This window comes from Chrysemys picta, chromosome 18 (genome assembly GCF_011386835.1).
Source record: "Chrysemys picta bellii isolate R12L10 chromosome 18, ASM1138683v2, whole genome shotgun sequence".
Taxonomy (NCBI): domain Eukaryota; kingdom Metazoa; phylum Chordata; order Testudines; family Emydidae; genus Chrysemys; species Chrysemys picta.
In genome coordinates, this window is record NC_088808.1 from 17,341,265 (window position 1) to 17,353,275 (window position 12,011).

Consider the following 12,011-nt stretch of genomic DNA (forward strand, 5'->3'; position numbering starts at 1 on the left):
ATGGGGAGAAGGGGCCGAAAGTGTAGGGGGCCCAGGGCAGCGGCTGGAGGGGCCCAGGGAAAGGGGGAGCGCCCAGCAGGAGGCCGCGTGCGGGCTGACGGAGGGGGAGGCCCAGCAGCGCCCGCCCAGGAGGGAGCCGTTTCTGGTCCCCGTCTCGCGGGGCAGCGGGAGCGGGCGGCAGCAGCCCCGGCCCCGGCGCCATGGAGAGCTACACGGTGAGGAGCGGCGGCTGCCCCGCCCTGAGCGCGCAGGGGGCCGGTCTCGGGCCTGAGGGGAGGGGCCCCGTTGCTCATGGAGTAGGGGGAGCTGGGGGTGCCCATTGCCCCCAGGGCAGGGAAGCTGTGGGGTGCCTGTCGTCTCCTGGGGCAGGGGGAGCTGGGGGGTGCCTGTTGTCTCCCAGGGGGAGGGGTGCTGGGGGTGCCCATGCCCCCAGGGTAGGGGAGCTGTGGGGTGCCTGTTGTCTCCCAGGGCTGGGGGTGCCCATTGCCCATGGGGCAAGGGGGGCTGAGGGTGCCTGTTGCCCCCAGAGGAGGGGGAACTGAGGGTGCCTGTTGCTCAGGGGGAGCTCGGGGCTGAACAGTGAGGGAGGCTCTGAGGTGTTTTTGTGCCCAGGTTCCCCCATGTTTATCAATGCCTGTCCCCCCCACGTAGGTGCTGGAGCAGCTGGAGCCCGGGGCTCTGGGCACAATGCTGGTGGTGGAGTTAAAAACGGAGAAAGAAGGTGCTGGGAGGAAATATGTGCTGAAGCAGGTGAGAACTTGGTTGCCATGACACCGAGATGCAGCTCTCAAGTACATCTCCCTAGGCCCATTTGCCTGAGAGTAACGTAGCCCAGCATACCAACCGTCATAGACGCTGGGTCTGGGTTGGCTTATACTTTGAATTATGACACTGTTTTGAACTGCAGTTGCATTCAGATCGATTACAGGAGCATAAAGGTTGAAGATGGAAAAGACTTATTGAGTCCCTCCTAGTCCATTCTTCCTCTAACTCACTGTCACTCTCATGGCAAGGGAAGGACAAAGCTGATCAACTGCAGCTTTTTATTGCTGCTGGACCCAACCAGCAATCAATGTTATTCTTTTTTTTTTGTACGAACAGAATTTTAATTCAGCCAGTTGCTTTGTGTACAATACAAAGTTTATACAGAAGGGAAAGTGTCATATTACATCAGCAGGCACCCAACAGTAGATATTAGGGTTGCAGTGTACAGTTACTGATGATATATACAAATCGGGTGCAAATTCTCCTGGTGGGGTTACTTATGCGATGCTCAGTGTCGTAAAGCTTGGCCACCTCTGTATTATATTCTCATCCATGTCTTTTGTTATATTGTTATCGTTGTCTTTTGTTTGTTTGGTACAGGTTGAATGCATTGATGAACAACAAGCAAATGAAGCCCTGAAGGAGGTAGCAATGCAGTCTTTTTTTACTAGTCTAATTCAGAAGGAGCGGGGTCTTATCTTAGAAAAATCCTTTATCAGCAATCATTTGAAAATATAAATAGCCCTACCTGATTTGGGCCTTGACTACCCATAAACTGTCTTGTTCTCCCTCCTCGTGGGGTCCCAAAGCCTGGGCTCCAGCCCGAGCCTGAATCTACACAACTATATAGTCTAGCAGCCCAAGCCCCAGGGGTCTGAGTCAGCTGACACGGGCCAGCCATGGGTATTTTACTGTAGTGTAGACAAGACTCCAGCAACTCAGTTCAGCCTATGAATTCTTAGTAACAATCCTTAGACTTGAATGTTTGGGTTTAAGTGGCCAGCTGTTCTCAATGGATGGCCCTCACTTCAGAGCCTGTGTTTGTTTACCTTTAGGGCACAGTGCAAAGCCCATCTGTTTGTTTGATCATTAGCTGGAAGGATGGAGAGTGGTCTGTTGATAGTCCTGTTTATTACTAATGACTCAATTTCTACATAGTACATGTTATTTTAATGTTGTGTTGATTTTTGTGCCCATGGATCTAGACATTTCTTGATGGGAATGTCTTCACTGGCCTTTCCCTTCTGTGGTACCTGCGTTGTGCATACCTCCTTCAGTATTTAATAAATAAGACATAATAATAAGTCAGCAATATTGCTAATATCATAATTATTGTTCCAACAGAACACAGATATTCACAACAGAATGGTCTAGTGCAGGGGTTGGCAACCTTTCAGAAGTGGTGTGCCGAGTCTTCATTTATTCACTCTAATTTAAGGTTTCGCGTGCCAGTAATACATTTTAATGTTTTTAGAAGGTCTCTTTCTATAAGTCTATAATATATAACTAAACTATTGTTGTATGTAAAGTAAATAAGGTTTTTTAAATGTTTAAGAAGCTTCATTTAAAACTAAATTAAAATGCAGAACCCCCTGGACCAGTGGCCAGGACCTGGCCAGTGTGAGTGCCACTGAAAATCAGCTCGCGTGCCGCCTTTGGCACGCCTGCCATAGGTTGCCTAACCCTGGTCTAGTGTCACTGCTGGTGTTCATTGCACCTAGCACCTGCTGTTCACAATAAGTGAGAATGTTTAAAACCAATTAATATTTAGTTGTGGTCAGAAAGTAATTAAAATTGCCTATTCTACTCAATATACCAGCCCCCTGTGTGTATTCAGAATTAGATCTGCTGACTTTACTGACCAAAGTTTGAGCCAAATTGTCTGCTGGTGTAGTTCTATTAAAGTAAATGAAGTTATACTAGCTGGGAATTTGGCCCTTTATTTTTACTCCTTTTTACTCCATTTAGCTCTGTAGTGCCATGAGCACAGCTTTGGGAGAGTGAGCTGAATTCTGTTCCAGCTCATACATCAACAACAGAATTTTTAAGTAAGTTCCAATTGCAGGATCTTTACCTTGAGACTTTACCTCGTGGCCAGGGTTAGAGAGATGGACACTTTGTGCATTTTAGTTACACGTGCAATTCACAGTTGACTCAGGGTTACTGCAGATGATTGGTGTATCAGAAATAATCCAGTTTGACTTTCAAATTCCAGGATGAGTTTGTAAGGCTGGCTGTTAGGAAACAATCTTTTTACTTGTGAACTGATCCTTTGCGAGATGACAAATGTTGAACCCCAATATGCTATTTGTACAGCGTTATATTTAGAGTAGAGCTTCACTTAAGTACTGTATTTCACTTTTCTTGACACACCTTCGATTGCAAATGTGAACTAGAACTGAAAAAAAAAAAGAACTGGACCTGGCTACTTTGACAGGGACATGGCATGATTGACAGTCAGATATCTGCCCTTTGTGTTCTGTGTTTTGAAGACATTTTCTTAATCCAGGAGAAAAAAGCATGTGGATTGTTGCAGCTCACTCAGAGTAAACTCTTTGGGTTTCATTTGCTGTCTTTCCAACAGGCAATGGATCTGCTGAAACTTCAGCATTCAAACATCTGCATTTACAAAGAATTGTTTATCACCTGGGATAATAAGGTGAGAATGAAATACTGCCTGTTAGAGTGGAGTGCACAAACTGGCATGTCAAAGTTTCTGTAGCTAGGTGAGGGGACACTTAAGGTTTCTGGGCCTGTGATTGATCCTCCTTCTGTGAAGTATCAGAGGGGTAGCCGTGTTAGTCTGGATCTGTAAAAAGCAACAGAGGGTCCTGTGGCACCTTTAAGACTAACAGATGTATTGGAGCATAATTTCCATTACATGTGTCTGACGAAGTGGGCATTCACCCACGAAAGCTTATGCTCCAATACATCTGTTAGTCTTAAAGGTGCCACAGGACCCTCTATTGCTTCCTTCTGTGAAGGCCGCTAAGTTACACTACCATTGGGGCAGCACAACATGGCTGTGTTGCATCCCAGTGTCTTTGTATCTGTATGCAGTGTCTTCTCCTTTTGTTCCCATATGCAACGGATACACAATTTTTAAGCTGCTGCGGTTCCTTGTCTGAATAAAGCACCTTAAAAATTGGCCCATAAAGAAGCCAGAAGGCCAGAGCTATTTCTTTGTGGACACAATCTTGCATGCTACTTGGGCCTAAATCTCATTGAATTCAGTAGAATTTATGTTTGAGTGGAACTGCTCATATGGTTTCAAAGGTACTTGTTCCTGTTAGAAGCAGATGTTTGATGTTTAAGTAGACAAAAGTAAATATTGACTCTTTTGTGGGAGACAAATAATCCCATCACATACTTCCATGGTGTGCACCAACTCTATTTGCAAGGTCCAACAGCTGATTTATATCTTTGTTGCTGCATATGTCATTACCTCCAAGTGACTGAATAATGTCGATCTAATCTCTGTTGCAGATTTCATCTCTATTTCTTTGTCTGGTGATGCAACACTCAAGCCAAGGAGACCTTTCATCTCTGATCAAGGCAAAAAGAAAGAAGCGAGAGAAAGTAGAAGATATGGTAAAAAATTACAGAAAAGGCATCTTATTGAAATGTAAAGTAATCTCACCGCCTTTAACTTTTTTCACTACCTTCTGTCCTTTCTCAGCTGCTCCCCAGAGACCTCAAAGTATAGTATTTATTGCTTAAAGCAGGAGACTAGGACTTAAGACTTCTGAATTCTCTTCCCAGCTCTGCCACTGAGTCATTGTACAATCACAATAATAATACTTATCACTTATATAATTTTCTATTCCTGGGCAACTCAACCTTTCCGTGCCTTAGTTTACTCTTCTGAAAAATGGAGATAATAATAGTGCCTCATTCACAGGGGTGATGTGCAGGTTAATTGATCTGCAGAAAGTGAAAGGAGTATAGTATTCCCACTTGGACTGGAGTCTGTATCAAACTAAGAAGCCTTCATGTGATTAGACATGTCTTATTTCACCATGAAGTTATTCTTTGTGTACTACATTTTCATGTATATTTCTGTCCATAGGTGCTTCAGAAGTTCCTGGGGCAGATGGTGGATGCTTTGTTTTATATACACAAACAAAATGTTTTTCACAGGTAAATAGAAATTCCAGCCTCTTTGACTGCTAGACCTTTGTCTGTTTGCAGCTGAACTATCACTTCAGCACAGCTATTCACTTGAGAAGTAAGACATTGTACATTTTGCTGGCATGGTGAGGCGTTTCAGAGATAAGATGGAGTATCAAAATGAGTTTATAGCAGAGATAGATTATTAGTAGATTTACTGTATGAGTGTTAATCAGTGCGCTTCTCCTTCTCCCACCATTTTTTTCCCTCGGTGGTGTTTGACTTCAGAGACAGTAGTCTGATGTGAATTTATTGATTAAAGCAGGGGAGTGGAAGTTATACTCCTGGATTCTATTTCTGCATCTGATTGTTGTCACTCTAGGCAAGTCATTTAACTCATATGTTCTCCCCAGATTTATCCATCCACAAAATGAGAATAACTTAACTCTTGAATGTTTGTAAAGTGTTCATGATCCTGTAGTTAATGAAATACTGGCATATTGACTCTTCATTCACATTCATATTACAGTCTATAATCCTGCGTAAACCTTGGCAAATGAGCTGTGCCTTTCATAAACTAAAAGAGTAAACAAACTTAACAGGAATAAGAGAGGAAAAAGGACTAGTGTCATGCTCAATGTTCGGATAAAGTTGAGGCTTCCAGTGTCAATTTTTAAAGCTTTTTGCCTTATTCACAGTAAAAAAGGAAAATAAATGTATTTTATTTCATTATAATTTGTAACTTAAGAACAAAGCCCATCTTTTTTATGTAAAAGGTCTCAGAGATAAGAAGCCTGTAGCTATACATCATTACGCTCTGATTTAACTTGTTGATAAAAACCATTTCTGTGTGTTGCAGAAACCTCAAACCGTCTAACATCCTTTTAACTGATGAAGTATCCTTCATGCTTTGCGATTTCAGTGTAGAAACTCTTATGACTGATGAAATGAAATGGAAGATAAGAGTGGAAGAAGGTAGCTATTTAATTTTAATATTTTAGTATTCTGTTGGGTTTTTTTTTTAAAGAGATTCAACTGTGTTTTTTAACAGTTTAATTTTATTACAAAATAAAGACGGAAAACACCTTTTTTTGCCTATAACATTTTATTTCTTCTAAGCAGCAAGCAAGATCATTGTAAAAGATCAAGAATTAAATAGATTGATTGTGTTATGAAAACTTTCACACTTACATAATTGGTCTGAATCTTGCTCAGCGGTGATAAAAAATAATTGTTACTGTCTGATCGCAGTTTTGTGGTACGTTTAAAATGAGTTTGGAAGTTGTCTGTCCAGTTACAAGTGGACAGATGCTCACATCATACAAACCACTGTCACAATTGGAAAAATAGATCTTTTAATATTTTGGGAGTCATGAGATGGCTCTAAGCTACACTGAATTTGTAAGACTATTTGCAATAATGTATAGGAAGTTAGATCTTGGTGAATTGTTTGTCATTAATTGTAGTGCGGTTCTTCTATGGAGTATCACCAGTAAAAATCTAACTCACTGTAGAATCTTTCTGACTGAATTGTACTTTGATGTGAAACTGCTATCTACAGGTCACACCCATGCAAGCAAAGCAAAACATTACACAGTGTCAAAACAATTACTGATCTGACATTTATTTCAACAGATCCTGACTCTAAATCCTGGATGTCCCCTGAAGCACTCTGCTTTTCCTTTAGTGAGAAGTCTGACATTTGGTCTTTAGGATGTATTCTACTAGACATGATGACCTGCTTCTTTCTGAAGGTATGTACTGTTGAGAGTACCACGAACATTTCACTGGGAATGTAATGTGTCAAAAACTCTCAAGAGATCCACAAAGTGAATACATACAGAGTCTACTAGTATTCTGTTCTTTACAGGTGAAAGACACAAATTCATTACTGCAGGATATTAGAAAGGACACCAGTAGTCTTGAGAGAGTTCTGACGTTAATGCAGAAAGGGAATAAAGAGACTCTGCCTTTGTCTCAAATTTTACTTATGATGCTACAGATTCTGCCCAGTATGAGACCCTCAGCAAAGTGAGTTCTGGACATTTCCCCTTGCTCTATTCTGTTTTTTGCTTCCTCTGGGCCCCTATCTGCTGTAAGAGGGAGTGTTCTTCAGTGTTTAGATTAGGGGACTGAGAGCCAGGGTTCCTAGGTTCTATCTCTGCAACTGACTCGCTGTGCTACCTTGCTGTAAGAAAGTCATTTCACCTATTAGTGCCTTGGTTTCCCCATCTTTGAAATTAGTGTTCCGGTGTACACTGACCAGAGATTCTCTGATCAGAAAGGACAGTTGGTTTTGTTGGAGAATTATGTTATAAAACAAAATTATAGACAAGCTTTTGGAGGCTGGGCTGTAGTCTGTATATAGTTCGCATTCTCAGAAAATGTCTGCATTGACTAAGGTTTTATTTTTATATGAGAATCTCAAAGCTCTTTACAAACATTAATTAATTAAGCCTCAGAGTACATCATGAGATTGGTTAGTGTTATGTCCACTATCCAGGTAGGTAAAATGAGGCACAAGTGTTAACTGACTTGCCCACAGCCACAAAATCAGTGAAAGAGTCAAGATCAGAATTTAGGAGTCCTGATAACCAGAACCCTCTTTTATCCACTAATTAACACTTCCACTTCCAACAAAACACACCAAAATCAATAGGAAAACTTTGTTGACGTTCTTTCTCTCTCCTTCTCTAGGGATCTGGTTGATATTCCATATGTTATGGAATGTTTGACTCTTGCTGGTTCCTCGTTATCAAAACAGGAAAAAACCTTGCCTTCAGCAATTTTAGATATGCTCCTTGAAGGAGGAATTGGAAGTGTTTTAGGTAATCAGGAAAATAAGTTGCTTTTGAGATACTGACATTAGTTTTCTATTGAAATGCCATGTGTGTTCCATTTAGGATGTATTATGCTACAGAAATGAATGAATGGATGGCTACCCATTGTACCTGAAATGAAATGCATCACTGTTTTGGACAAGAATCTCTGTGTCACCATTCTTATAACTTCATAAGAGTAGTAGCTCTTATCTAATGTTCTGTCTGAATAGGGTGAGAGAGTGTTATTAAAATAATTTTTGTCAGACTGTTCTGAAGTTCCTGGGAGCTCCCCTCTCTGATTGCATTCTAGTTTATGGCAGTTAAACGTGTTAAGATATTCAGTTAGAATGCATTATTGGCTAAAGAGAAAAAGCTGCTCCTTTAAAGAATTTTGTTTACTTACATATCTTTACATTTTCTTATTAACATCATTTCATATTGGAGTGTTTTAAAAGAACATACATTATACTTAAGCTACAAACTCTCAAAGAATTTTATGAGATAGCAACATTACAAGATTTGTGGGGCTCCTAAATATATTCAGCAAGAAAGTTCTTATGTACATTTTCTTCGTAAAAAATCCAAACGACATGTGTCTTGTAGAGGGTTGCCATATTCAATAATAAATATTTCTAGTTTCTAAAGCTTAGCAGCTCCATAAACCTGTTAGAGCTCTAGTTTTTTCCCTCCTGAGATTTTCAGCATCACAGAGAAGACTGACTGAAGAAAATGTTACATATATATGAGATCAGATCCACAGTTGGTGGAATCAGCATAGCTCCATTGGGTTTAATGGCCTATACCAATTGATGTTATCTGGGGATCTGGCCCTTGGCTTTGGTTAGGGATTGGGATGGAATTAGCTTCAGTTCTGTAAAATCTGCTCTGCACAAGATAAAGAGTGTGTATAAAACCACTAAAGCCTTTTTAGTTCAGTGCTACAATTCCCCAAAACAGGAAATACCATGTGCATAGGTGGGGAAAAAATCTTATTATTTTTTGTTCATATATCAACACACCTACTATTTTGCGTGAGATTTGCAATTTTTAAATGTTTTACACTTTCTTTCAGTTTTTTTTTTAACTGAGTCTCAAGCTGAATTTCTTTCAATTATGTGAATTCACAGGCTGGGCACAGAATAGGAAAACGATAAAATTATGAACGTATCCTGTAAATATTTGTGTAAAATGACTTAGCAGAAACTTCTGATGTCTTGTTTTATGCAGAATTTATGCAGACTTACTGGGACATAGAGCAGGCTCAAGCAAAAGCCATAAAGCGCCTTGCCAGCTTACTAGGAGAAGAAAATGGTATGGGTCAGTATTTCAGCATTTTGTTTTACTATGTTCTTGCTCACTGCTTTTACTCTGAAAATAGTGGGAAAACATATTGCATAATAGTACATTAGCCTGTTAGAAAACTGGGTTCAAATTCTGCTGTTGGCTACAAGTGAAAATGAGTTTGATTGGTCCCAACCTATTTTCCACTTGTGCACATCTATCTATCTCTGTTTGGGAAAAGCTTGGACTGAAATCACAGAGATATTGTTGGACAGGATTGGCGTGCACTGGCAGAGCTGCGTTTGTGGAGCAGGACCAAAGATGCTGTACGTCAGGGCTGGTGTGTGTTGTCAGAGACCTGTGGGGTCCCAGGACTGTAATAACAGAGAGTGATGCAGGTTGGAATTTTAGTGCTTTGGCAGAGCTGTGTGTTGGAAGGTTACATAGCTTCTCCCTTCATTATGTCTAGCTCTCTGCAGTGCTATTAGACTAATGCTTTTATGAACTCTAAATTCACTCTGTTAAACAAATTCCACTAATAGTACGCTTATTTCAAACTATTATCACTTTTAATACTGGCATTGACCTTTGATATTAAAAAATAGAGATGTTTAAGATCTGGGTAGATATTAAAGTATAATGATTTAATGCTCTAGGACTGTAAGCACTAAGGGGAAAGAACATGGTGATTTCCTGTCATCTACCAATATCTGTGAAGCATTTCAACTGAAAAGTGGCTTTTCCCATTGAAACAATGTGACTCTGTGATAAATAACAGTTTGAATAGGCATGAATAGACCCTTGCTAGCAGTGATATAAGGTGAATTTGTTACAGTAGATATTTACATCTCTGAGCAGGGCCGTCCCTGGGGGGTGCGGGGCCCGGGACATCGGTGCCAAGTTTCTAATCTGCCAGGGGGTGCTCCCCCCCAGCTCTGCCCAGGCCCCGCCCCCACTCCCCCCCTTCCCCCAAGGCCCTGCCCCTGCCCTGCCTCTTCCCACCCCTCCCCACCTCTTCCCGCCTTGCCTCTTCCCCGCCCACTTCCGCCCCCTCCCCTGAGCGCGCTGCGCTCTTGCTCCTCTCCCCTCCCCCCACCTACTGATGCCACGAAACATCTGTTCCGCAGCAGGTGGTAGGCGGTGAGAGGGAGGGGGAGGCAGGGCTCGCCAGCGGGTAGCAGGCGCTGAGGAGAGGAGAGGAGGAGGTTCTGGTAGGGGGGCTCCTCCTCGCTCACCCGCCTGCTGCTCGCCTCCTCACCCCGCTCACCCGTCCGCCTCACCTCTCTGCCCGCCTCCTAATGAAGCACAGGCCCAAAGTGTGGGCCTGGGGCAATCGCCCCGATTCGCTGTACCCAAGGGATGGCTCTGTCTCTGAGAATGCTTAGAATGGGTTCCAAGAGGACATCTAAGTTTCCTTGGACAAGTTTGTTGCTCCCTTTTGGAATAGCTAACGCTGCCCAAAGACTTGCTAGGACTGAGAAACCTAGTGACGTAATCTCCCCCCCGAGTCTGAAAAGCATAATTTCTCAGCACTACCACACCAGAATTCTAGCCCATGTCACTTAGAACAGTGGCTCTCAACCTTTCCAGACTACTGTACCCCTTTAAAAAATCTGATTTGTCTTGTGTTCCCCCAGGTTTCACCTCACTTAAAAACTACTTGCTTACGCAATCAGGCATAAAAATACAAAAGTGTCACAACACACTGTTATTAAAACAGTGCTTACTTTCTCATTTTACCATATAATTATAAAATAAATCAATTGGAATAAAAATATTATACTTACATTTCAGTGTATAGAATATAGAGCAGTATAAACAAGTCATTGTCTGTATGGAATTTTAGTTTGTACTGACTTCACTAGTGCTTTTTATGTAGCCTGTTGTAAAACGAAGCAAATATCTAGATGAGTTGATGTAGCCCTTGGAAGACCTCTGTGTACCCCGAGGTGTATGTGTATTCCTGGTTGAGAACCACTGACTTAGAATGTAGCCAACGAAGAGCTGCAATACTACTTCCTAGGAGGAAGATGGCTACAACTAACTTGAACAAAATGGAAGATTGTGGCTGCTTTTGTCTTTAATGCAGAGGAGGTGCCCACAAGACTACTGGTATCAGTGTGTAATGCTCCATCTTGATATGCACAGCTTTTCTTTCAGATCAATAACATTGTTTAACCATCTCTGCCTTACCATGTCATGCACGGGGACCCAAATCTGTCCTAAAACTAGGAACTCCATGTTGTATTGAAGGTGGGAGGCATATAAACCAGCTAAGTTATTAAATGTTGACTCTAACAATTCTTTTCTTCATAGCCTTAATGTGTTTGCTAGAACTTCTGGATCCTGTCACTTGTGCAATGAGGACTCATATAGATTCTCTAGAGCTACAATTAGATGGCTGCAGATTACTGCTTAACATTATTGGCCAAGGTACAGTAATGAGGTTCCATACTAAACACTGAGTAACTTGTTACATGTAGTAAACAAGATTTGAAATGGATTTGATGACCATTAATATTCATACTAAGATATTAAGGTGTAAATTTATAGTTACATGGGGATTTAGCCAGCTTTAATGGGAGTCCAGATTCTCTAGGGTGGGTGGTTTGATTTAAACTAGAGTGATAGAAATCAGCAAGCAAGAAACCTTGATTTAATTTTGTTTTGCATTTGTATTTTTTAGTAGTTTTCCTAAAGGAAGGATGAGTCTCATTAGTTGGTATCATTAAAACTTGTTTATCTGCAACTAAATACAGCCTTTATATTAAATTTGGTATTTCCATTTGTTCACCAGGAGGATATCCTATATCTATACATATTTATTTAAACAGACATTTATTCAGAATCTTAATTTTTATTTTTTATGATAGAAAATAATGAATGATACATTTCCCATTTACTAGATGATTTTTGTTTAGTCATGACGTGTGTCAAGCTGAATTTGGATGGAAATTAGAATGCAGTTAAAATGAACCAAAACAACATTTTAAATTCGTTTTTTACTAGTTAAATAAAACTACCTTAACTGTG

The 12,011-nt window shown here is 41.1% G+C and overlaps 1 protein-coding gene across 17 annotated transcripts in view; it reads left to right on the forward strand.

Moving 5' to 3' along the window:
• STKLD1 (serine/threonine kinase like domain containing 1) overlaps window positions 1-12,011 on the forward strand; it is a 25,949-nt gene continuing 13,938 nt past the window's right edge. For 5 of the 17 annotated variants that reach the window (XM_065572387.1, XM_065572384.1, XM_065572383.1 and 2 more), the window contains exons 1-12: window positions 1-215; window positions 652-750; window positions 1,366-1,410; window positions 3,350-3,424; window positions 4,252-4,356; window positions 4,835-4,905; window positions 5,735-5,850; window positions 6,511-6,629; window positions 6,746-6,906; window positions 7,573-7,703; window positions 8,925-9,008; window positions 11,295-11,411. In XM_065572387.1, the coding sequence (XP_065428459.1) occupies window positions 201-215; window positions 652-750; window positions 1,366-1,410; window positions 3,350-3,424; window positions 4,252-4,356; window positions 4,835-4,905; window positions 5,735-5,850; window positions 6,511-6,629; window positions 6,746-6,906; window positions 7,573-7,703; window positions 8,925-9,008; window positions 11,295-11,411 (1,138 nt within the window). In that variant the 5' untranslated portion in view covers window positions 1-200. Of the gene's footprint in view, window positions 216-651; window positions 751-1,365; window positions 1,411-2,733; window positions 2,814-3,349; window positions 3,425-4,251; window positions 4,357-4,834; window positions 4,906-5,734; window positions 5,851-6,510; window positions 6,630-6,745; window positions 6,907-7,572; window positions 7,704-8,924; window positions 9,015-11,294; window positions 11,412-12,011 lie in introns of all 17 variants that reach the window. The other 12 variants (XM_042854317.2, XM_042854315.2, XM_024106038.3 and 9 more) reach the window with 6 other exon arrangements.